The sequence below is a fragment of the Clytia hemisphaerica genome, unplaced genomic scaffold (assembly GCF_902728285.1).
Source record: "Clytia hemisphaerica strain Z4C2 unplaced genomic scaffold, Clytia hemisphaerica genome assembly, whole genome shotgun sequence".
Classification (NCBI taxonomy): domain Eukaryota; kingdom Metazoa; phylum Cnidaria; class Hydrozoa; order Leptothecata; family Clytiidae; genus Clytia; species Clytia hemisphaerica.
In genome coordinates this window covers 484,473-510,444 of record NW_027104551.1, presented here as the reverse complement: position 1 = coordinate 510,444, position 25,972 = coordinate 484,473, and the positions used below count along the sequence as shown (strand labels likewise).

Below are 25,972 nucleotides of genomic sequence, written 5' to 3'. Positions count from 1 at the left end.
CTCCTCAAACAGGGGGGGGGGGGTCGGTACTAAAATCTCAGACATCATGACATTCATTTAGTGACGTGGTGGTACTGCAAAAAAGCTCAAAAATAATTTTAGTACCATGTGTACTAAAATACCAAAAAGGTGGAAATATTTGAAAAATCTTAGTATTTTTTTCTAAAATTAGTCAAAATGGAGCATCTTTTTAACAATTTTGGAAATAATTTGATTTTTTTTCTCAGGAATTTTTGAACAAATCTTCCGAAATCTTTCAGAATTTTTCCAATTTTTTAAATATTTTTTAAAAATATTTCTATGTTCAGTTTAGCACAGTTTAGTAATCAAATTATTAGTTTTGCAGATAGATGCACTAAATTCGACTAGGTTTGTAACAAACCATTTGGGGGTAAATTCGCCGTAAAAGGGCAAAAAATGGTAGGTTATTATCTATGTTAAATTAAAAAAAATTGCTCAAAATAATTTAGTACATGTGTACTAAAATAACATTTTCGAAAATAGTGGGGGGAGGTGGGGGGTATGGTGGGGGGGGGAGGGGGTGCGAGGGGAAGTGAGCAAGGTAGGTGAGAGGGTGGTGGGTGCGAGGGGGGGTCGCGGGCGTGGTGGGGGTGTGGGGGCTAGAGGTCGTGGGGGCGGGGGTGCGGGGGTGGGGGAGATGGGTAGTGGGGAGGGAAAGGTGAGAGGGGGTGTAAAGGGCGTGATTGGGGAGGGGGTGTTGGAGTGGGGGGGGAAGAGGGGCGATGAAGTGGGTTGGTGGTGTTTGGGGGAGGGGTGGGTGGGGGGGGTGGGGGGTGGGGGAGTTGTGTATGGGCTTGGGGGAGTGAGGGTTGGGCGGCGGGGGATGAAAGGGGGTGGGGGTATGACGTTTAGTGGTGGATGGGGTTGAGGGTGGGGGAGGGGGTTGGGGTGAGAGAGGTGGGGTAGTGCGGGAGGTGGGAGGGGTAGGGGGGGGGTGTGGCGGTGGTGGGGGATGTAGGTGGTGCTGGTCGGTAGTAGGGTAGGAGATCGGTGGTGGGGGCGGAATGGGGGCATGGGTTGGGGCAAGGGGGGGGTGGTTGTTTTGGGGGGTGTGGAGCGGGGAGTGGAGGATGGGGGGGGTATGGTGTGTGAGGGGGGTGAGTTGAGGAGGTGAATGGCAATTGGCGCGTGGTTGGGGAGGGGGAGATGGGGGGGAGGGGGTGGGAGGGGGGAGGGGGGGGGGGTGTTGTGGGTTGGGGGGGTGGGGGGGGAGGTGTGGTGGGGGGGGGGAGGTGGAGAGGGAAAGCGGAGGAGACGGAGGGCATGGGGGGGGGCGTGTATTTGGGGGGACGGGAGCAGGGGGGGACATGGGGTGGGGGGTCTAGGGGGTTGAGATGACGTGTGGGCGTGCGGATCTGGGGAGGGGTGGGTTGGAGGGTGGGTAGGGGGCGGTGTGGCAGGAGGAGGGGTGAGGTGGGGGGGTGGGTGGTGTCTAGGGGTTGGGGGAGGGCGGGAAGGCCTGTGTACGCGGCCCGCGGGAGGTTGGGCGTGGGGTGGTGTGTGAGGGAGCTGGGGCGGGTAGCGGGGCGCATGGAGGGGGGGGGGGGTGCAGTCGGGCGAGGGCGGGGAGACGGGGGGTAGGGCGGGGCGAGTGTCGGGAGGGACGGGGGGAGGGGAGGAGTGGGGCTGGGGGGGGGGGTGGGGTGGGAGGGGCGGGGGATGGGTGTGTGGGGGGTGGGGGTGTGGAGGGCGCGGGGAGGGGGGTGGGGGGGAGGGGGGGGGCGGAGGGGGGGGTGGGGGTTCTGGAGAGGTGGTGGGGGAGGAGAGGGGGGTGGGGGGGGGGGGTGGGGGGGGGGGTGGGGTGAGTGAGGGGGACGGGGGGCGTGGGGGGGGGATTGGTGTGGAGGTGGGGGTGGTTAGGGGGGGGGGGGGGGGGCGAGCGGGTGAAAGAAGGTAGGGGGGGGTGGTGTGGTGGGGGGGGAGAGGGGGGGGGGGGGGTAGTGGAGTGAGGGGGGGAGGGGGGGAGGGGGGGGGGGGGACGAGGGGAGGGGGGGGGGGGGAGGGTTGGTGTTGTGTTGGGGGGGGTGAGGGGGGGTGGGGAGGGGGGGGGGGGATTGGATGGGGTGATATGTGATGGGGGGAGTGGGAGTAAGGGGTGGGGGTAGGGGTGGGGAGGGGGGGGGGCGGGTAAGGGGTTGTGAGGGTGGTGGGGGTTGGAGAGGGGGAGGGGGGGGGGGGTGGTTGGACAAGGGGTTTGGTTAGGGGGGGGGGGAGGGAGGAGTGTTAGGGGAGAGGTGAGGGGGTGTGGGGATGGGGAGGGGGAGGGGGAGTAGGGGGTTGGGGGGGAAGGCAGGGAAAGGGGGGGTGGTGTAGGGTTGGGGGGTGTCGGGGTAGGTGTGGTTGGGGATGGGTGTTGAGTTGTTGTGGGGGGGTGGTGTGTGGAGGGAGTAGGGGTGGGAAGGTGCGGGGGGATAGTGGGTGGTGGTGGATGGTTGGGGGGGGGTGGAGTTGGTTTGTGTTTTATTATAGGGTTGGTAATTGGTTCTATGTTGTATTGAGTTTTTGATATAGGGCTGTGGGGGTATTTGGATGTGAGATGTGGTTGGGGATGGGGTTTATTTTTTTGGAATTCGGATGTTTTGTTGTTTTTGTGAGGTTTGTTTTTTATTTTTGTTTTGTTATTTGATTTTTTGAGTCTTGGGTTGGTTTAGGTTTGATTTGGTGTTTTTGTGGGCTGTGTTGTGTGGTTTTGTTTATGTCATGTTGTGGTAGTTTGTTGGCGTTTGTATTTTATTTGTTTTTTATTTTGTTTTGTTTTTATTTAATTTTTTTCTGTTTTTTTTATTTTTTTGTTTTGTTTGTTTTTTTTTTTTTTGATTTTTTTTTTATTTTCTAGATTGTTTATTATTTATGATTTTTCATTGTTCTTTTTTTTGATTTCTGATGATATCTTTGTTTTGTGTTGATGTTGATTATTTGTTTAGCGTGTTATTTTTGTTTTTTTGGTATAGTTATGATTATGTATTATGATTTGTTGGAGTCTGGGGAGAGGGGGTAGGGGTGGGTGGGTGGGTGGTGGTTTTGGTGAGTGTGATGGTATTTTATTTTGTTGTTGAGGTTTTTGGTTTTTTTTAGTGGGGTTGTCTTTGATTGTAAGTGGGTTCTTGGTGTTTGGTAGTTTTGTCGTGTGGTGGAGTGTGAGGGTGTTTGGTTTTGTTTTGGTTGTATGGTAGTTGAGGTTGTTATTTTTTGTTGAATTTTTTGTTATTTTTTGGTTTTTTGATTTTATTTTTTTAATATTTATTATTTGGATGTAATATTCTTTTTTTATTTTTTTATGGATATGATGGGGAATGTTGGTGGGGACGAGGGCGGCGCTGGGGGGGCGGGGGAAGGGCGTTTGGGGGGGGGGGTGGGGGCGGGGGGCGGGTGGTGAGGAGGACAGGGGAGGGGAGCTGGGGTGAGGGTGGGAGGGGTGGGGGGGAGGGCGGAGCTGGGGGGGGTGAGGTGGGGGGGGGGTGGTGTGGGGGGGAGCGGTGAGCACGGGGGTTGGGGGCGGGGCGTAGGGGGGAAGGGCGCGGGAGGTGGGGGGCGGGGTGGGGGGGGAAGAGGGGTAGGGGTGTGGGGAGGGGGGGGAGCGGGAGGGGGGGGGTAGGGGTTTGAGTGGGGTGAAGGGGAGAGAGGGGGGGGGGGGGGGCGGGGGGGGGGTGGGGGGGAGTGTGGGGGGGATAAAGGGGGGGTGGGGGGTGGTAGGGGGGGTTGGAGAGGGGGAGTGTGGGGGGAAGGGGGGGGGGGGGAGGGGGTGGGGGAGGGCGGGGGGGGTGGTGGAGGAGGGGGGTGTAGGGGGGGGGGAGGAGAGGGGGAGGAGAGAGGGGGGGGTAAGGGGGGAGGAGGGGAGGGGAGTGGGGGGGGTAGAGAAGGGATGAGGTAAGTGGTGGGGGGTGAGGGGGGGGGGCTGGGAGAGGGAGGGGGGTGAGGGTGGGGGGAGGGTGGGGGTGGGGGGGGGGGTGGGTAGGGGGGGGGCGGGGGGAGGTGGGGGGGGGGGGGGAAAGGAGGAGAGGGGAGGGATCGGAGGGGGGGGGGGGAAGGGTGCGGAGGTGGGGGGGGGTGGTGGAAGGAGGGGGGGAGGGTGTATGGGAGGTGGGGGGGGGGGAGGGAGGGGGGAGGCGGGCGTGGTGGTGGGGGTAGTCAAGGCGAGGGCGCGGAGGGAGAGGGGGTGGGGGGGAAGGGAGGGGGGGAGGAAGGGGGTAGTGGAGATTAGGAGTAGAGGAGGGGGGGGGGGGGGCGAGGTAGGGGTGTGGAGGGGTTGAGGGTGGGATGGGCGGGGGGGGGGGTGATAGGGGGGGGGTGGGGGGGGGTAGAGGGGAGGGGGGTGGGGTGTTTGGGGTGGAGAGGAGGGAGGGATGGAAATGGGGGGGAGGAGGTGGGGCATGGAATGGGTGGTTTTGGTGTGGGGAGGTGGAGTATGGAGGAGGGAGGGGGGGGGGGGGGAGGGGCGGGGTTTGGGGGGGGAAGGGTATGGGTGGAGGAGGGGGAGTGGGCGGCGTGGGTCGGGTGGTAGGGTGAGGGAGGGGTGGGGTGTGGGGGGGTGGGGGGAGGGGGGCGGGGTGGGGAGGGCAGGGGGGGGGTGGGTGGGTTAGGTGGGGAGTGGGAAGAGGTTGGAGGGGGGGGGAGGTGGGGGGTAGGGGTGGGGCGGGGCGGAAGGGCGGGGGAGAGTGAGGAGTGTAGGGGGGGGGGGAGGGGTGGGAGGGGAGAGGTAGAGAGGGGGGGGTTTGTGGGTGGGGGGGGCGGGGGGGGGGAGGGGGTGAGGGAGGCGGGGCGGGGGAGGGGTGGGGGGGGGGGAGAGGGAGGGGTTGGGAGGGGGGGGGGAGTTGGGGAGAGGTGATTGGGTGAGAGGATGGGGGTGTGGGGGGGGAGGGGGAGGGGGAGGGGTTAGCGGGGGGGGGATGGGGGGGTTTGGGTGGGAGGAGGGGTAGGGGAGGGGGGGGGGGGTGGGGTGGTGGGGGGTGGGGGGAAGGGCGGGGTGGGGGGCGTGGGAGGGGGCGGGTAGGGGGGAGGAGGGAAGGGGTGGGGGGAAGGCGAAGGGGGGGGAGGGGGGGGGGGCGGGGGGGTAGAGGTGGTGGGACGGGAAAGTGGAGGAGAGGGTAGTGGTGAGGGGGGGGGGTTGGTGGTGGAGTGAGGGGGGGAGGGGGCGGGGGGGGGGGGGGGGGGTGGGGGGTGGGGAGGGGCGAAGATTGGGGGGGGGGGGGGGCACGGTGGGGTACGGAGGGTGGGGGAGGGGGGGAGGGGGTGGGGTGCGAGGGGTGGCGGGAGTGGGGCGCTAGGGTGCGGGCCGGTGAGGTGGTGTGGGGGGAGGGGGGAGGGGGCGGGGGTAGAGGTAGGAGAGCGGTAGGGAGTGGGGGGAGGAGAGGAGCACAACAACGGGGGGGGAGGGGGGCGGGTGGAGGGCTGTGAGGGAGGGGGGGGGGTGAAGGGGGGAAGGGGGGTGTGGGGGGGGGGGGGGGGGGAGGGGAGGGGAGGATGGGGAGGGGTGAGGGGAGGGGGGAGGGCGGAGGGAGGGGAGGCGGTAGGGGGGGGGGGGGGGGCAGGGGTAGGGGCGGTGTGCGGGGGGGGGGAGGAGGGGCGGGGGAGTAATCGGGGAGTGGTGGGAAGCGAGAGGGGCGAGTCGGGCGGGGGGGAGCGGGGGGGGTGAGGTAGGGGGGGAGGGGAGGGGGCGGGGGTGCGGGAGGGATTGGGAGGTAGGGGGGGGGGGGGGAAGGGGGCCGAGGGAGGTGGCGGAGGGAAGGGAGGGGGGCGGGAGGGTAGGGAGGGGGAGAGGCGGGAGGGGGGGGGAGGGGGTGGGGTGGGGGGGGAGGTAGGCTGAGATATGCGGCCGGGGGGGAGCGAGTGAGGAGCCGTGTGTGCGAGCGGGGGTGGAGGGGGGGAGTGGAGGGGTGTGGGGGAGGCAGTGCGGTGGGGGGTGAGGGGAAGGGGGGGAGGGGCGAGGGAGGAGGCGTGGGAGGGGTTGGGAGCGGGGGGGTGGGTGTGAAAGAGGGGGAGGGAGATGGAGGGGGGTAGGGGGGGGGGAGGGTGGGGGGTTGGGGGGGGAGGGGGTGAGAATGGGGGCTGGTAGGGGGGAGGGATGTGGGGTAGGGGGTGGGGGGGAGGGGGAGTTGTGAGGGGGGGAAGGGAGGTTGAGTGGTTGACTGGGCGGGGGTTCAAGGATGGGGAATGGGGGGGGGAGCGTGGTGGGAGGGGGGGGTGTGGGGGGGAGTAGGTGAGTGTAGGCGTGGAGGGAGGGTTGGTGGGGGAGGGGGGAGGGGATGTGGTGGTAGGGAGGAGGGGAGGGCGGGGAGGGGGGGGGGGAGGGGGAGAGGGGTGGGGGCTGGGGGGGTGGTTTGGTATGCGAGCTGAGGTAGGGTGGGGGGGGGGAGGGATGGAGGATGGCTTGATGGTGTGTTGGTCGGGGGAGGTGGGAGGGGAGAGAGTGGGGGAGGTTTGTACTTGTTTTGGGGGATAGGCGGTGATGTTTTGTGGTGTGATGGTGAGGTATTTTTGTGTGGGTATTTTAGTTTTTTTGCAGTTGTGAATTACAGGGAGGGTGGGGTGTTTTTTTCGGTTTGTTTGTTGGGTTTTATTTAGGGGTGTGGTTTTTTGTTGTTGTGCTCTTTTTATTTGTTTTTTATATGGGCGGGGGGGAGGAAGGAAGGTGAAGAGGTGATGGAGAGGGGGGTGGGGGAGGGGGGGGGAGGGGGGGAGGAGGTAGGTGGAGCGGGGGGGGGGGCGGGGGGTGGAGGGGCAGGGTATAGAGGGGGTAGGGGGGGGGCGAGGGGGGGGGGGGGGGGGGGAGGTGGTGGTGGTGGGTGGGGAGGTAGGGGGGGGGGGGGGGGCTGGGGGGGGGGAGAGGGGGAGCGTAGGGGAGGGCGGGGAACGAGAGGGGGGGAGGGAAGGATGGGGGGGCGGAGGGGGGGGTGGGGGGGGGGTGGGGTGTGGGAGGGAACAGGGGGAGGGATGGGAGGGGTGGAGAGTGGGGGGGGGGTGGACGAAAGCGGGGGGGGAGGGGGCGTGGGGGTGTAGGAGGCGGGGGGTGGGGGTTGGGGGGCGCGAGCGTTTGGAGGGTGCGGGGAGCGGAAAAGGGGGGGGGGAGGGTGGGGGGGGGGAGGGGGGGGAGGGGGTGGGTAGAGGAGGTTTGAGTAGTGGGGGGAGGGGGGGGTAGGGGGGAGGGTGTGAGGTGTAATCGGGAGGAGGGAGAGGCGGGGGCGGGGGGGGGTGGGGGGCGTGTGAGAGGGGAGGGGGGAGGGAGGGGCGGGGGGGGGGGGGGGGAGGGGGGGGGGTATCGGGGTAGGAGAGGATAATGGGAGGGGGGGGATGCGGAGCGGGGGGGGGGGGGGGGTTGGAAGGAGAGTGCGGAGGGAAGGGGAGAGAGGAGCGGTGCGGGGTGGGGGGGCGGAGGGCGGGGGAAAGGTTGGGCGGGGGGCGGGGCAGGCGGTCGGGGAGGGGGGGTGTCAGCGGGAGGCGGTAGAGGGGTGGGGGAGAGAAAGGACGGGTAGGACGGGAGGGGCGGGCTCTGGAGGAGGGGGGCGGGCTGGGGGTGTGGGGGGGGGGAAGCGGAGGGGGGGGGGTTGGGGGAGAGGATGGGGCGGGAGGGGGGGGGGGGTGGGAGTGGGCATGTGGTGGGTTAGGGGGGGGGGAGGTGTGGGGGACGGGAGCGGAGGGTTGAGTCGGGGGGTGGGAAGGTGTTTGGTTTTGTTTTTGGGTGGTTATGGGTGGGGGGAGGGGGGGGGGGGTGGTGGGGAGAGTGGTATGGGTTTTGGTGGGTTGCACCAAGGACCGCGAGCGTGTGTGGGTTTATTTATGGGGATTGGGGTTGATGTCTTGGTTGTGTTGTTTGCAGAGATTTTGTTGTTGTGTTTTATATAGGGTGGTGGGAGTGGTGGAGGGTAGAGGGGGAATTTTTGAGGAGGTTGGGGGGGAGTATTGTTACGGTTGTGAGGAGAGCTGTGTGGAATAGGTGTTTTCTCGGGATACTCTGCATGGGGGGGGCGAGGCGGTGTGTGGGGGAGGAGGTGGGATGTGTGTGACAGAGTTGCTGGGTAGGTTTTGGGAGGTTGGGGTATGGGGCGGTTTATTGGATTTTTTTTGAGTTTGTTTGATTATGGTTGTCGAGGGCGTGGAGGGGGGGGGGGGGGGGGGGGGGGAGGGGGGGGGGGGGGGGGGGGGGGGGGGGGGGGGGGGGGGGGGGGGGGGGGAGGACGGGGGGTACGGGGGGGGGGGAGGCAAGGGGGAACGAGAGAGGTGGGGGCGTGTTATGTGATGGAGGGAGGAGGATTGGGGGGTAGCGGGGTGGTATGGGAGAGGAGGGGAAGGTGGGTAATAGAGGGGGGGGGGGTTGGGGGGGGGGGGAGGAAGGGGCGCGGGGGTGGGGATAGTGGAAGATGGGGGTCGGGGGGGGGTGGGTGAGGCGGTGAGGAGGGGGCGGGGAGGTTGGGGGAGGGGGGAGGGGGGCGAGGGGGGGGTAGAGGGGGGGGTAGATAGCGGGGCGGGTTGGGGAGGGGAAGGCGGGGTGGTGGGGGATGGGCGATGGAGGCTGGGGGAATGGTGGTAGGGGGCGGTGAGGAGCTGGGGAGTGGGGGGGTGGGTGGAGTGTGGGAGTGGGTGTGTGAAGGTGGCAGGGGGACGGGGGGTTGGAGTGTTGTTTTGTGTTGTTGGTGGTGGGGTGTACTTGTGGGGTTGGTCTAATAGCTGTGTGAGGGTGGGGGGAGTGGGTGCGGTCTGAAAGATTGGGTGGGGGGGAAGTTGGGAGGGGGGTGGATGTGGGTTTTTTTGAGAAGAGGGAGATGTGGGGGGAGGGGAGTGTGGCTGATGTGGGTTCTTGGGTTGGGGTTTGGGGTGAGTGGTGGGGGGTTGGCGAAAGCTTGTTGTGCGAGTAGTTGTGTGTGCTTATGGTTAGAGGTTGTGGGTGTTTGTATATTTTTTTGTCGTGTGTGTCGGTGTGGTGTTTGTGTTACGTTTTTTTACTATTTTTTTTTTTGAATTAATGTTAGTTTTTGTTTTTTTGTTGTTTATATTTCTTTGACTATTTTGGTGTTGCTATTTAATTATGTATTGTTATACGTTTGTGATGGGTGTGTGTGTGGTGGTTTTTATTTGCATGTGTTGTTTTTTTTCTGAGTGATTGGGGTGGGGTTTTTGTAGCTTGTTTTGTTTGTTTTTCATTTTGTGTTTTTTTGTGTTTGTCGTTGTTGTTTTGAATGTTATGGAGGATGAAGGGGGAGGGGAGGGGGGGACGGAGGGTGGGGGGTGGAGGGTGGCGGAGGGTAAGGCGGGGGGTGTCGGTGGGGAAGATTATGGGGAGGGGGGGGTATGGGGGGGTGGGGTGGGGGGGGGGGCAGGGGGGGGAGGGGGGGGGGGGGGGTAAAGGGGGGGGTGAGATGGGGGGGGGGAGGAAGCGGGGAGAGGGAGGGTGATGGAAGTGAAGCGTGTGGGTAGCGAAGGGTAGGAGGAGAAGGAGTGGGTGGGGGGGGGAGGAGATAGCAGGTGGGGGGGGGGGGGAGGATGGGTGGGGCTCAGGGGGAGATGGGGGGGTGGGGGGAGGGGGTGGGGGTGGTTGGGGCGCGATGCGGGGAGTGGTGGGGCGTGGGAGTGGGGGAGGAGGGAAGGGACGGGGATTGGGGAGGGGGGTGGGTGAGGGGTGGGGATTGGGGGGGAGTGAGGGGGGGGAGGGTGGGTTGGGTGTAGGGGGTCGGGGCGAGGAGATGGGTAGAGGGTGGGGTGGGGGGGGGGGGGGCGGGGGGGGGGGGGGGGGGAGGGGGAGGGGGGGGCGGTGGGGGGGGGGGGGGAAGGGGGGGTGGTGTGGGGGGGGAGGGGCGGGTGGGTCGGGGGGGACGGAAGGGGACTGAGGTGGGGGGGGAGGGGGGGAGGGGGAGAGGGGGGATGGGGGTAAAGGGGAGGAGGGGGTGTGGAGCGGGGAGGGGAGCCCCCGGACCAGCGACGCGGGGGGGGAGATGGGGGGGGGTGGGGGGGTGGGGGGGGGGAGACGGGAGGGTAGGGGGGGGGGGAGGGGGGTGGGGGGAGGGGGGGGGGGGGGGTGGGGTGTAGGGGGAGGGGGGAGGAAGGTGAAGGGTGGGGGTTGGGGTAGAAGGGTTGGGGGGGGGGGAGGGGGTTGGGGGGGGGGGGGAGAGGGGGGGGAGTGGGGGGGGGGGTGGGGGGGGAGGGGGAGGGGCGGGGGGTGGGGGGAGGGGGGGGAGGAATAGGGGGCGGGAGGGAGTTCACGGCGGTGGAAAGGTGGGGGGACGTGGTGGAGGGGGGTTGGGGGAGGAGGGGGCGGGGGGGTGAGGAGGAGTGGGCGGGTTGAAGTGGTCAGTAAGAGGAAAACGCGCAGCGAGGTGGGTGGGGGCACAGTAGAACATGCAGGGGTGGAGAGTGTTAGGGAACGGATGGAGCGGTGCCGTGGTGGGGGGGGGGGCGCGGGTGGTAGTGGAGGTGTTTATGGGGTGTTGTGGTTTTTGGGCTGGGGGGGGTAAGTGGGGGAGTTTCTTTTGGGGAATTAGAGTGTGTGTTGGGGTTTGGTTGGTGGGAGTATGGGAGTTTATGGTTTATGGATTTGTTGGTGCAGCTTATGTTGGTGGAGGGGATTGGTTGCGTAGTGTTGAGGAGTATATGATATGGGGTGCATGGTTGTAGTGAGGACGGGTTTGGTGTTTCTGTTTTTGTTATTTTGTTTTTATTTTTATTATGTTTTTTTTATTCGATTATTGTATGTATATGTGTTGTTTTTATTGCGATTTTGATGAAAGTTTTTCATAACTCTCAGATTTTTTGTGTATTGTCTGACGAAATATTATACTTCGCCAATCATATTTGTTGTTAAATTAGTTATCTATCACTCTATAAATTTTTTCTTGTTGTACATTTAATATTTCTTTTATCATGATTATGACCATTTTGTAAATTAAGCCCCGTAAGAAGGCAAAATGCGCTCGCTTGTAATCTATGTTAAATGCTCAAAATAATTTTCGTACATGTGTACTAAAATAACATTTTCGAAAATAGGTGGGGGTATGTCAAAAATTAGCGAAAATCCTTTTAGTACTCATGTATGTCTTACATTTTAGTACTGACCCCCCTGCCTCAAATGATTTTAATATCCGAAGTGGGATTTGAGTCTGGGGTACTGAGCCAACATGGGCTTATGACATCCGGGTAAACAACAAAGGTCTAAAAAAGCTGGTGCTTTAAAGCACTCTCTTGCATTCCAAATATCGAAGATTGTGATAGACTGATCATCTGCTGTGCTGATGGCTTTAGTCTGAAATTTGAAGGTGCAGCAGAGATTGCAAAAAAACAGTGTACAATGTGATTTTTCGTGATTCTTATGTGATGGTTAGAATATGAATCCGTCTTAGTCATTTAGAAAGAGAAAAACTTATTTTTTTAATTAATGTTTTAACCGACAAATAGCACCTGCCCTTGGAGTGTGTAGAAATACACCTTTCCTGTTATTTACAAAATACTGGTGCGCACATATTTTGTTTCTCTCCATCCATTGGTTTCTGGGCAAGAGGTTAACAAACCTGGTTTTGCCTTCGTTTCCTTAGGGGAAGTTTCTTAAAACTCCTGTCAAAGAGAATTCTCACGAATTTCTGAAAATTTTATTATTGTATTTTCTTTTCTATTTATGATATTATTATGCCACTCAATTTTTTTTCTCAAAAAAATATTGGTTGCAAGAATTTTTAAAAGCTGAACCTCCCCCCCTCAGTCTGGAATTGGTGCACAATTCGGCACAATTTGGCATTAGTATCGATCTTGGGTTATCATAGTAGAAGGATCTAAAGTAGGCGCTGTTTATACAGTAGTATAGACATTTTGCTAGTCATGTTGAATGCCTAAAGAATCCAGCATCAACACAGTGATACATGACATGGATTTATCCTGATTAGCAAAAGGTCTATTTTAAGGGCAAATGAAGCCCCTTATGTTGCCAACCCCGGCTAATGGATTTTCACTGAGGCCAATGGTGCACAAACAGAAACTTGAATTGGAAAAACGTACCAGGCATGCCTTGTTGAGCGCAAATTCCACATTTGACTTTCCTTAATCCCTTATAAGAAAAAGGTGTTTTGTTTTCCTTTCAAACAATAGTTGTTTTGGAGAACGCGACGGCCTATTGAATAACAAATTACTCCACATTACTTTCCATCAGCCAATAAAAACGTGATAAATTATCTTGTCTCTAGGTAACTGTTGTCATCGCTTTCAAAAAAATGGTGGAAACTAAAAGAAGCATCGAAATTCGCTAAATATGAACGAAAATCGCGATAAAAACACCCAAGACCCACCAATTGAAGCAGCAAACACAACTGCAAAATGCACCCTTGTTACTTGTATTGGTGATGAAGATCAAAATCGACTCATATGCCGTAGCTACCAACGTATGGTACATTACGAATGCACACAATTGCCACTTTACCAACTGCAAATATTCGCTAACACGTACAATAATCAATATGTATGTCACAATTGTGTGCGAATAACGAGATCCTTAAGAAGTAAAATTGGAGAAGAGAAAACAAGTACCATATGATGCAAGAGCAGATTGCTAAAAAAGACAACGAAATCAAAAAACTCAAAAAACAACTGACCAAAAACCGAGAAGTCATCAACAACGACATCGAAACAATGCTAACACAAAAGATGAGCGACCTAGAAGCCAAAACAAGGAAAATGATAAAAGAAGAGATACAACAGACAAAAGATTTTATGAAAGGGTCATCCCGTAAAACCTACGCTGATATAACCAAAGCACACAAGGAAAATCTTAAATCTGTTGTTGCGGAACAAAAAGAAGAGGAGAGGAGAGAAAAACGAGACATCGAATCAAGAAGAAAAAAAACATCATAATTCATGGACTCTGTGAACAAGCTGAAGACACGAAAGAAGAAGATCAAGAAGAGGACAAAAAGGAAATTGAGGATCTGCTCAAAGATATCGGCATCCGCGACATCAAACCAACGCATCAACATCGTATTGGCTTCGAACATGAAAAATCGAAGAAGAAAAATCGTCCGATAAAGGTGACCTTGCAAAGTGAAGAAGAAAAAGAAAGAATCATGAGCAACCTTAAAGCCTTAAAAAAGTTTGGATATCATCTAAGCATCACTGATGATTTCACCATCAATGAAAGAAGAAAAATCAAAGAGATGTGCGAAAAAGCCAAAAAATGGAACTCCGAATGTGATGGTGATTTCATTTGGCGTGTGAGAGGAAGTCCCAGAACAGATAACCTTCACTTGATAAAAACAAACAAAAACTTTGCCAACCAAAAGCTGTCAATATCTAGCCTCAGTAGCAGCGACGATGAGCTGCTAACAAAACATTAGTCTTTTTTAATTGTAAAGTAGCGTTGACTTTTATTAGCCTTTGTTGCTACCTTTTCGTCAACATGAAATAAACTATTACTTACTTACTTACTTACTTGTGAAGTAATTAATTATTCAATAGGTTGTTGTGTTCTCCAAAACAACTATTTTAAACACAAGGGTGGAGCACACATTCGATGACAATTTTCTGAGAAATAGTATGACTCTGGCTATCAACACACCGGACTATCTGGTGTTTTTGTCCGGTGTTTTTGTCCAGTGCCTGACTATCTGATGTTTTTGTCCAAAGCCTAAAAACATTTACAACAAAACTTTCTGATGTATTATAATTTGTAAATTCTTAATGCCTGATTTTTGCTTCGGCACTTGACTAATCTATATATTAATACGCTTAAACGTGTGTGTTTACAACGTTTTGTAAAAAGTTTTCGAAAATGACTAATTACTGTTATTAATTACTGTTACTAATTACTGACTAATTATTGTTGATTTTTTAAAGAAAAAAGATGACAGGTATAGCTATCTAATCCAGGAGTATTAGGGTTCCAGGGAAACGCATATTTGGACTTTGTACCCTAATGCTGCACTCAAACACGCAAGCTAAAGTTCCGCAAATGGTCATATTTTGTGGATTCTGTACAATACCCATGGCTGCGGTGCCCATCATTGCGGTTGAGTTGTTGAGTTGGTTGAAGATGGATTAGGTGCAGCCATTTTGTATAAAAAATTATTTTATATTTTTGTTTGTTTTTGTTTGTTAATTTTAGTCTAAAAAGAGAAAACATACGTGCTTAGATGTTTGTAAAGGATTATTCAAGAGATTACCAAGATCGATACTCAAAGTAGTTTGAGACTGATTTTACCTCAACTGGCCGTAAATTGGATGTTTCATATAACAGAATCAGAATAAAAGTTTTTCAAACAAGAATTTCGGAAACAAATCTGCTCTTTGGACATTTAAAGGTAAACAAAAAATGGTATTTCTTAAGGATCCAAATATTACCGGTTCATTTCATAAAATTCACCACATAATTTCATCCAAGTAGAATTCAGTAAAAGGAAACCATTTGTGGTGTCGAAATATTAGCAAGCAACCAAACACAGCTTTAACCATTTTCTAAAATCCATCATAAATGTTGTATATGGCAATAACCAATTCTCCATTTGGCCTTATGCTTATGCCAACATCGAGCTCCTAAAATCAGAACCCTCGTAATTTTTCTTCTCAAAAAGGGAAATACATCCGGGCGAGGATTCAAACCTTTGACGAAATACTACTTAGGTGCATTAGCATGGATTTTAAGCGACATTCATCATAACACAATTCATTACCGATCTATCCACCAAGTGAAAAATTTCCAATTTTAACTTATAAGAAATCATAAAGATGAATTATTTTCGGTAATGCCACTGAAATCGGAAGCACACTAATACCTTACATCGACATCAAATGTTGCCAAAACGTTTTCCAGCTTCTTCTACACTGTCGGTCCAAATTCTAGCCAGCCTTATATCCATTTTTCAAAAAAATATAATACTTTGATATCCATATTTTGAAAGCAAGTAGCGTTCTCTTTGTTATGCTGTGTGAGAAATTGATCTACTTGAGCCAAAATAAAAAAATGTGGTGTTTCCGGAATGCGGGTGAAGGAAAAAAGCTCTCATGCGGCCGGCCGGAAAAACTTTTTTTGTTGCTATTTTTGATAACTTAAGATCATTGAAATAGAACTTTAAAGATAACTTTTAGGTACAAACAGAACGAAGTAAGCCATGAATACTAATGTATCTACTATTAACAAACAAAACTTGATTTACAAGCGGGAATATCTAACCAAACGACATTTGATAGCTTAAACGGTCAACTTAATTTTCTTTCTGATGAACCATAATGAACCCATAGTCTGCGGCTGGGTCAGAATTTTTTTTTTCACCCGACGGGTTTCCGGAAACACTACATTTTTTTTTATTTTTGCCTGAGTACAAGATTTTCTCCTGGTCACTCTGAAGCAAGGCTAACGATATTTTTTGAGAAGATGAGGGTCTACCAAATAAACTATGTCGTTGGGAGAGCAAGGTTGGTTTCTCTTAGCCGATGCTATTGGCAATATTCCACTTTTGACTTAGCGTGAGAAAGAGATGGTAAATCCAACACCGTCTACATCTTTAGCACCTGATAATTGTTCGACTAATCAAGTTGGTTGTAGAGGATTTTCCTGGTCAACTGGAACCTAAATCAACACCAAAGACGATTCCATTTTCTGCACCAAACTGAGAAGTGTATTGTTCACATCTTCCATCAAATCTGTATTTTCTTCTAGCAAAACGCTCAACCCTGCAATTCTGTCGGTCAGTTCACGACACATATCACTAGGTGGTTTGACTACTTCAACTGCTTCAACCTGTTAAAAGATGGACAATCATTTAGGCTTGTGCCCTGATTCGTTGTTTAGAAATGTCCTACCATAACCAATGAAGTTTAAAACTAATAGGGATGTGCAAACCTTAATAAAGGGAATCCCTTAATAAGGTTTACTTAAGATTCACAAAAATGACAGTATCTTATTTTCCAAGTCATCTTATGGGCTGCCAGCAAATGGCAAAAATCAATCTCGCCTCTTTGATGACAGTCCCTATGAAGCTCATAAAACTCACTTTCTTTGTTGATTCTAGCCTCTTTAAAGAATTTAATGCTACCAAACTGGCCGTAGATATAAATATTTGGAAACCATTGAAGATAACTCACCTCATGACCAACATGATCGTTTGGAGATGGAAATTGTGTGATGAAAAATCGTTCAAACCTTGGCAAAGCCTTCTCAAATTGTACTTTCAACTTTGTACAACAAGTTCTTTTAATTCTCTCTGTTGGTCTAGTGATCTAAAAGAAGAAAGAAAACGCTACTAGGGTATTATTTGATTTAATGTTATTTTTTGAGATACTGAAACTTGAATTGTATGTAACAAAGTCTCTCGAAAGTTGAGAGAGGTGATAATAACAAGAGCTCCAACACCTAAAGAAATTTTCAAATCAATCAACATAGTTAAGTACCTTTTTCAACTGAAACCTTCTTCGCAATGTAAATTTTCGAGCTATTAAGTAAAAAAGAGTGGTGGCAGCTTTAAATATTTCTTCATACCTTGAATTCAGGGAAAGCAACAATGTCTCTGACAATGATTTCACATGGACAATTTCCTTTCTTGCTTTTGACGACCTACAAATGATAAACATCAGTGAATGGTGTTTTGAAAATAATGGCAGTATGGATGAAAAATTTACAGAAAACCGAAATGATTCCGCTGAAGTCATCGCAGTGGTGCATAGCCTAATATACCTTTCTGGTAAAATTCGAAATCAAAATATTAAATAAATTAAAAAATCGAATACCAGAAAGGACGCATTCTATATCATCGTTCAACATACTTACCTTTTTGGGTATAACTCCTGCTTCCAGGCGTTTCCTTTTCCTTCCCTGGGTATACCGATCTTTGTGATAGTCACAATCGAATTGCTTTGTCCCCATTATTATGAAGGGAATGCCATCAAATTGGATTTGCCTCTCACGTCCTTTGGTCGATTTGTTGTCTTGGAAAAGAATCTTCCGTCCTTTTAAGGTGATTTCTATGGATTTAATAAATTGTAAAAAGAGAATTAACGATATATTTCAGTTGACAATAGCACAAAAAATTAAAATTTTAGCTAGATAACATCTAAAAATTTACTGACTTTTTAAAGAGTTGTCTTCAAAAAAATAACAGCAACTTTTTCAAAATTTTTTAAATTATTTTGAGAGCTCTTTTATTCATTTTAAAATATTTCAATATTCAATCAATGAGAAAGCTAGCAGCATATTTTTATAGAGATGGCTTCAAGTATACCTTCGGAGTTGAACCCAGCTGATTTTCTATAAACAGGATATCGTGTTTTGGTTTTTCGTTCAAACTGCTTTATGGCATTTTCTGTTTCTGACCATGTTTGGAAAGTAATGATATCCGCAGGTTGTTGCTCTGATATTATAAAAGAATATACATTTTCATAATATGTAAAAACTTCATCCCTGCAGTTATTATCTTGGCAGGATTAAAGATTCTTTGTAATTTTGGAGCCTATTCTAAGAATGAAGAAGTGATGAAACACAGTACAAGGCAATATATAAATGAAAAATAAACAAAATATTTCGAACTTGGGTGAACAATCGGAGAAAATTTTTGCCGAAAGTTGATCAGTCTGTTCATTCCCTTCAAATGTTCATTTCAAAAATTATTTAGCTTTCCACAAGTGAGGATAAAAAGACAATCAATTCTTTAAAATATAATCATTCATTTCAAATTGAAATCCAAAAAATAGTAGTTTTATTCTTTACCACAGCGATTCTGTATATCAGCTTGGTCATTCTGAGATGATGTCTCAAGAGTTACTATTTCCTCACTGATAACCTCTGGTTCTTCTTGTTGTTGGGTGGATTGGGAACAATATTCATGATCTGTTCAAAATAAAGTGTGAGAAGTATAATTATCTGTGAAAGTGTCATTGAAATTGACAAAAATATAAGCAAAAATTTTGAAATTCACATCACTAAAAATGTACTAGTTTGAGTAAAGAAAACGATTTAAGTTAATTTCATACTCAAAGTTTCATGTCATTCAGGATGGCAATCTTCAGTGAAATGAAAAAAATGTAGTACTGTAATTATGATATTGATTGATCCTTTAATAAAAGACTGCACAAATCAAAATGTTTGACGAGTTAAGTCATGGGACCAAAAAAAGTATGATACCTGAGCCTTCCTGGATAGCATGTATAAATTTCTTCAAATCAACTTCTTTTCTTTTATTTGGTTGTGACATATCAGACATTTGTTATTTATTTTTGAATTTATCGATTTCTTATTTCTTTCTGCTGTTATAAAGAGAAAATTTGGATTTAGTTATTACAGTTTTGACATCTACCTGCTAGTAAACTCCTCAAACAGGGGGGGGGGGTCGGTACTAAAAAATCTCGGACGGACATCATGACATTTAGTGACGTGGTGGTACTGCAAAAAAGCTCAAAAATAATTTTAGTACCATGTGTACTAAAATACCAAAAAGGTGGAAATATTTGAAAAATCTTAGTATTTTTTTCTAAAATCAGTCAAAATGGAGCATTTTTTTAACAATTTTGGAAATAATTTGATTTTTTTTTCTCAGGAATTTTTGAACAAATCTTCAGAAATCTTTCAGAATTTTTCCAATTTTTTAAATATTTTTTAAAAATATTTCTATGTACAGTTTAGCACAGTTTAGTAATCAAATTATATTATTTTGCAGATAGATGCACTAAATTCGACTAGGTTTGTAACAATGACCCCATTTTGGTAAATTTAAAGCCGTAAAAGGGCAAAAAATGGGTGGTATCTATGTTAAATTGCTCAAAATAATTTTAGTACATGTGTACTAAAATAACATTTTCGAAAAAATAGGTGGGGGTATGTCAAAAATTAGCGAAAATCCTTTTAGTACTCATGTATGTCTTACATTTTAGTACTGACCCCCCCCCTGCCTCAAATGATTTTAATATCCGAAGTGAGATTTGAGTCTGGGGTACTTAGCCAACATGGGCTTATGACATCCGGGTAAACAACAAAGGTCTAAAAAAGCTGGTGCTTTAAAGCACTCTCTTGCATGCCAAATATCGAAGATTGTGATAGACTGATCATCTGCTGCGCTGATGGCTTTAGTCTGAAATTTGAAGGTGCAGCAGCAGAGATTGCAAAAAAACAGTGTACAATGTGATTTTTCGTGATTCTTATGTCACTACTAGGTCTTAAAACATCAATTGTGGACATGGTTGATGTTTTTTATCCACAGTCAATCATTTTTATGGACAGTCAATATCCAAACATCGACTGTCAATACTTTTCATCAACTGTCAATATCCAGATATCAACAGTCAATATCTAGACATCAGCAGTCAATATCCAAACATCGACTGTCAATACTTTTGATCAACTGTTGAGATTATTTAATTGACTGCTGATGTCTGGATATTGACTGTTGATATCTGGATATTGACAGTTGATGAAAAGTATTGACAGTCGATGTTTGGATATTGACTGTCCATAAAAATGATTGACTGTCCGTAAAAATGATTGACTGTCCATAAAAATGATTGACTGTGGATAAAAAACATCAACCGTGTCCACAATTGATGTTTTCAGGCCTAGTAGTGTGTGATGGTTAGAATATGAATCCGTCATTTAGTCATTTAGAAAGAGAAAAACTTATTATTTTTTTAATTAATGTTTTAACCGACAAATAGCACCTGCCCTTGGAGTGTGTAGAAATACACCTTTCCTGTTATTTACAAAATATGTGCGCACCAGGCACATATTTTGTTTCTCTCCATCCATTGGTTTCTGGGCAATGGGTTAACAAACCTGGTTTTGCCTTCGTTTCCTTAGGGGAAGTTTCTTAAAACTCCTGTCAAAGAGAATTCTCACGAATTTCTGAAAATTTTATTATTGTATGTTCTTTCTATTTATGATATTATTATGCCACTCAATTTTTTTCTCAAAAAAATAATGGTTGCAAGAATTTTTAAAAGCTGAAACCCCCCCCCCCCTCAGTCTGGAATTGGTGCACAATTCGGCACAATTTGGCATTAGTATCGATCTTGGGTTATCATAGTAGAAGGATCTAAAGTAGGCGCTGTTTTTTATACATAGTATAGACATTTTGCTAGTCATGTTGAATGCCTAAAGAATCCAGCATCAACACAGTGATACATGACATGGATTTATCCTGATTAGCAAAAGGTCTATTTTAAGGGCAAAAGAAGCCCCTTATGTTGCCAACCCCGGCTAATGGATTTTCACTGAGGCCAATGGTGCACACAAACAGAAACTTGAATTGGAAAAACGTACCAGGCATGCCTTGTTGAGCGCAAATTCCACATTTGACTTTCCTTAATCCCTTATAAGAAAAAAGGTGTTTGTTTTCATTTCAAACAATAGTTGTTTTGGAGAACGCGACGGCCTATTGAATAACAAATTACTTCACATTACTTTCCATCAGCCAATAAAAACGTGATAAATTATCTTGTCTCTAGGTAACTGTTGTGAAGTAATTAATTATTCAATAGGTTGTTGTGTTCTCCAAAACAACTATTTTAAACACAAGGGTGGAGCACACATTCCATGGCAATTTTCTGAGAAGTAGTATGACTCTGGCTGTCAACACACCGGACTATCTGGTGTTTTTGTGCAGTGCCTGACTATCTGGTGTATTTGTCCAGTGCCTAAAAACATTTACAACAAAACTGTCTGATGTATTATAATTTGTAAATTCTTAATGCCTGATTATTGCTTCGGCAATTGACTAATCTATATTAATACGCTTAAACGTGTGTGTTTACAACGTTTTGTAAAAAGTTTTCGAAAATCTAACAAAGCTCTACAAAGCCTCCTCTTCATGGCGTTGAACCATCATCTTTTTGCACCCTAAGCAGATTTCCTACCACTAGACTAACTTTGAGACCCCAAGATACTATTTTCTATTCACCAAGTTTGGAGCTTTATGGGTTAAAATCAACCTTTTTCCCAAATTCTTTTTGTCATTTTAAAGAATTCTTATTCAGATGCTTTTTAAAACTTTCTGTTTACAATAGCGACTCCCTACCTATCACTTTCAAAACTTTTTACAAAAACAAAGTCTTTCAAAGTCACCCTCGAATGTATAACCACGATGGCTAGCCACGATGGCTAAGCAGATCTAAAATATACTTTTGCTAAGCCATTTATTTAATTGTGGTTAAAAATTGCAATGCAGTGTTATCTTTTTTCTCCTTTATCAAATCATCAATCGGCGGATATCTTTCTTCCGTTAGAAATTTTTAGATGTGTAGTGATTCACTGGATTGGGACACGCAGCATGCGACGCTGCGCATATGGCTAGTTACTGTTATTACTGTTACTAATTATTGTTGATTCTTTAAAGAACAAAGATGACAGGTATAGCTTTTTCTAATCCAGGAATATTGGGGTTCCAGGGAAACGCATATTTGGACTTTGTACCCTAATGCTGCACGCAAGCACTTAAGCTAAAGTTCCGCAAAAGCGGGACAAAAATCAGTTTTTTGAAGTTTGCAAAAAAACACCACATACCGTCTAGTTCTAGTTCTAGTTTTATATTTGCATAAGACATAAAATGGTAATCTCGCAAATTCTACGTAAAAAAAAAAATACAAAAATGCAAAGGTTTAATAGCTAAGATAAAGATATAAAAATTAATATAGATAGGTAATTTATACAATTTTAAATTAGATTTATTAGATTAAAATTCATAAAAGTTTAAAAGTGTACACTAGAATATTAAGCTATCAATAGAATTTTTGAATTCTTTTTCAGTTTTCAAATTTGCAGTTCTAATTGGTAATTTGTTCCATATTGGGCCATTCCAGAAAATTTTTGTTACCCCCCATCGGATTTTTAAATTTTTTATATATAACCTTGGAAATAATTATTTTATTCCAGTGGTGGTCAGAAATTCCGATGAAAATCCATGTACTTTTGCAAAATGCATCGGAAATTCCACACTTTTTTGCCTTTTTTGTTTCAATTGCCTTGGAAATTCATACATTTTTCTTCTCTCGCCTTAGAAATTTCGAAATTCGGTGAAAATTTTTGCCCTCGGAAATCCTGTGTCGCCCGCCCCCCCTGTTACAGATAAATTCTGGAATGGCCCATTTTGATGGTAGATGGAAAGAATGAGTTTGAATACAATACAATGGTCGTGGGTAGATTGTAAATGACTCTCCAGGACTTTTTCTACTTTCTCTATTTCCTATCTTCCATTCTACTTTCTGATGTTATTCTGAGTTTTTGAACTGTTCTAAGTTATATTCTGACTTTTTTTTTTTTAACCTATTTCAGAAATATACTCCCTTACCTCGGCTCGAACCACCAAATGTAAGCAACCTTGGTTTCCAAACCCGACAAGGCTGCAAATAAGCGTCGGTCATCGGTCAATGTCCGACTGAAAAAGCCATTTGACCGACTGAAAATCTTTTGTGTCGGTCATGATGTCCGAACAAAAAAAGGAATAAACCATTAACTTGATAGTTGAAAATAGATCTCTTACACCCCTGTCTCTTACTTAGCCTATTCTTTTAATACTAGCTTCCTTTGTAGCTTTCAGGGTGTTTCTAAGTTTTTTACTTTTATCGACTTGCTTTCTTCCAGTTTCTTCATTACTTTCTTTGTTTCTAAGATCAATTTTATCAACCCGCTTTCTTTGTAACTTTTGCGGGTGTTTCTAAAATTACTTTTGTCAACTTGCTTTCTTCATAACTTTCAAGAGTGTTTCTAAGATCACTTTTATCAATTCGATTTCTTCGTAACTTTCAAGGGTGTTTCAAAGTTAACTTTTATCGACTCGCTTTCTTCGTAACTTTCAAGAGTGTTTCTAAGATCACTTTTATCAACTTGCTTACTTCATAAATTTCAAGAGTGTTTCTAAGATCACTTTTATCGAATCAATTTCTCTGTTACTGTATATACAGTAGCAAACTATTCCAAGGTAACTTTTATCTTACCTACTTGCTTTCTCTGTAACTTTCAAGACTGCATAATTAAAAAAATATATACACTGAATGACCGGCAGGATTTTGAGTTTGACCAACAGGATTTCATTTCTGTCGGACATGATGTCCGATTGACTAAAAATTTATTTGCAGCCCTGACCCGACGCCTAACCGGTTGCGCCTACAGGACACGGCAGAAATCAAAACGAACAAATACTTGTAGGGTGTAATTTAAAAGACTCTATATAATGGCTTCCAACCCTACCGGTGCCCCTAAAACCAGACGGTACTAATCGAACGTTCGATTGTGATCGAAGTAATCAATAATGATTGATAACAATCAAAGGTGATCAGTGACCACTTATCGATTCTATTGGTGATCGAATACTCACTCAACTCCAAATTATGGTATTTTTATCGACCATTTTCGATTCGTCCGATTGTTTCGATTACTGTCAGTCACAGAAATCCTTGCATTTGCACAGGGTTCCACATGCGGCAAATGCAACGGGTCGTAAACGAAAGTGACGAAAAAACCCCGTGCAAATACACTCCATCACTGCGACCCGTTGCATTTGCACAGAGTGGAAAAATGTTACACTTGATTATAAAAAAAATGCACAGATCAAAAAATTTAACCCGTAGACAAAATTTTTCTAAAAAGGCTTAAGAATATCTTCTAAAGAGAAAATGAAAACGCCATTCGTCTTCGTTTTACAGTATGCCATTTTTATTTTAAAGTTGAGATTTGTTAATTTTCGCGCATTTTGCCTTACACGTTCTAGCTCATTTGCACAGGGTCAAAAAAAATTGTTGAAACCTTTGCAAATGCACACCCCGTGCAAATATGCAACGATTTCCGTGGCTGACTGTTCGATTACTTTCAATCACTTTTGATCATATTGAATACCTTCGATTTTATCAAATATGTTTCCAGTAGCAGCACGTCAAAATAATCTGAAACCAAGTTTATTTCGGCCAATTAAAACACCCGATTCACGCGCGAAAACCACTTTCGTTTTCTCCAACCAATCAGAATGCACCATATGAGTTACTTGAGGAAACCCAGGGCGAAGGCACACAAAATGGCGGTCGAAATGGGTGTTGTTAAGAAAGTGATTGAAGACTTACAATTTTTTTGAAATTTTGGTACTCGAAATTCGATTGTCAGTTACATCAATATGCCAACAACATTTTGTTCAACCACCTTCACTTCAAGATAGGCCACCATAGAATGAACTTCCTTTTATAGCATAGGATGAACCCATATTCATGTGGCTTTCGGCCTTGCAGTTTTTTATGTAGAAAAACAATGATAAAACCATGCATAATTATTACAATATGTATGATACAGTAATTATGCATGGCTCTATCATTGCTTATTTATGGCTGGACTACATAATTATTCAACAGGACGTCCTCTTTTGAAAAAAGGTCTATGAATAGCCAATAGCTACAATAGCCAAAAGCAAAATGATGGTGGTGACAGAATTAAGACAAAAAAAAGAGAAACATTTTGAGCCGTTGCCATTGATGGAAACTATCCACAACATGTAATAAACTTTGACTTACCCTGTCTGTTAACTTTGATAAAAACAGAAAATGAAATTTTTAAACAATGTTTCCTTTGTCCAGTCGGCTTTAACTGTAGCGTACTGGAATAAACTCCGTCTCGTATTAGATTTTAGTTAGCCTGTTAGACGAAAACCGCTTTTTTATCGCGATTTAACCAGGGTTTGATTTAACAAAGAAAAAATTTGGTTTGTGGGAAGGCACTGGCTAGATTGTAGTATAAGAGGACATAAAGTATCGAAGTGTCTATAGTCACGGCAGATTATTTTTAGTTTGCCGTTACTCTAGCCGCTCCGTTACGGACTAGCTAAAGTCCCGGCAGATTGTTTCTTTGTAGCTTTATGCCGGGACTATAACCAGACCGTTGTGGAGCGGCTATAGTAACGGCACATATTAAAATTTGGAAGATAAGTAAACAGATTCTACAATTTCAACGAGGTGTTGAGTGGCCGAGTGGATAAGGAAGTGGCTACCAAATCTCTGAACAAATTTTGGATACAAGGAGTTCGAGACGACCCAGGTGATCTTTTCTGAGAGTAGTAACATTCCTCAGTAAAAATCTTTCATGAGATATGATAGCCATGTGAATGGCAGTCATGTTTGTGGACCTCAATCATCATATATTCATCAAAAATCATGCAGAATCCAGAATCATGGCTGCATGTGGAAAAAAAGCTGAAACCCAACCAAAAACGAAACATGATAAACTAAAAGCATAATACACGAATACAGTACAGTACCGTAAGCGTATAAAGTGTGTGAGATGTTGATTTTGTCAAGTTTGTCCCTTTCTTGCTCTTGGCTTGGATGGTCATCAGATGCATGGATGACTGGTAGGGATGTTGATATTGCTGCACTGCTTAGCTAGCTAGCTAATGCTTCTGGGTATATCTTTCATGATCCCACTTATTTTTATTTATCATGGTGCGGTGGTGGGACAGTATGTATGTATGAGTACCAGGAGTATAAACAATAAAACATACTTTTTAGGGAATTTGTTGAACAATATGAAAAAGTTAGCTTGGTGCGCTGCTGCTCTGTCCTGTATTATGATGGTGACATTACACGACTGTCTTAATTTCTTTGGATTACTGACGTCATTTTGGCCTGCCGGTATTCTAGTTATAATGTAAATTCTCAGCTAAAGTTACGGCAGATCATGATTAAAGTCAGGTTTTACTCTAGGGTTTTTCTTCAACCTGCCGGTACTTTAGCTTGGTCTTAGTGGTTTCGTTAGTGAACCGGCAGGTTAAAAATAATCTGCCGGTACTGTAGACACAGCGATAAAGTATGCCAGCCAGCTGAAGGAAAGATGTTATAGATGTTATATAATATACATAATATCGTCAAAGTCATAGTAGTTACAGTTAGGCGCGACTGTTCTTCTCAGTTTTTGATGATTTCCCGATACTGGGTCTTTCTTTTTCTGGGATTTTACTTTCGGGTTTTATGAGATTTCCCGCCAAATCAATCGATGCCCGGAAAACCCGAGTTAACTTTTTGTGACGCAAAAATTGAA

General features: G+C 47.4%; 3 protein-coding genes across 3 annotated transcripts; all 3 read right to left on the bottom strand.

Annotated features, from left to right (window-relative positions):
* Window positions 1-428: 428 nt before the first annotated feature.
* On the bottom strand, window positions 429-6,165 carry LOC136822896 (uncharacterized; the record flags this gene model as incomplete). The annotated part of the gene is made up of 3 exons (XM_067079204.1): window positions 429-432; window positions 1,715-1,789; window positions 6,068-6,165. Coding segments are annotated over 3 exons (177 nt in total), but the record flags the coding sequence as incomplete, so codon positions are not given.
* Window positions 6,166-8,246: 2,081 nt separating this feature from the next.
* On the bottom strand, window positions 8,247-12,385 carry LOC136822895 (uncharacterized). Its single transcript, XM_067079203.1, has 3 exons — window positions 12,325-12,385; window positions 9,690-9,835; window positions 8,247-8,369 (listed from the first exon to the last, which is right to left on the bottom strand). Exons 1-3 carry the CDS (start codon window positions 12,383-12,385, stop codon window positions 8,247-8,249), a joined length of 330 nt encoding a protein of 109 aa, XP_066935304.1.
* A 2,306-nt stretch (window positions 12,386-14,691) lies between these two features.
* LOC136822861 (uncharacterized) lies at window positions 14,692-18,218 on the bottom strand. Its single transcript, XM_067079173.1, has 7 exons — window positions 18,098-18,218; window positions 17,684-17,803; window positions 17,199-17,327; window positions 16,748-16,941; window positions 16,460-16,534; window positions 16,066-16,200; window positions 14,692-15,721 (listed from the first exon to the last, which is right to left on the bottom strand). The coding sequence occupies exons 1-7, from the start codon at window positions 18,174-18,176 to the stop codon at window positions 15,551-15,553; spliced, it is 903 nt and encodes a 300-aa protein (XP_066935274.1). The 5' UTR covers window positions 18,177-18,218; the 3' UTR covers window positions 14,692-15,550.
* Between the last annotated feature and the right edge of the window lie 7,754 nt (window positions 18,219-25,972).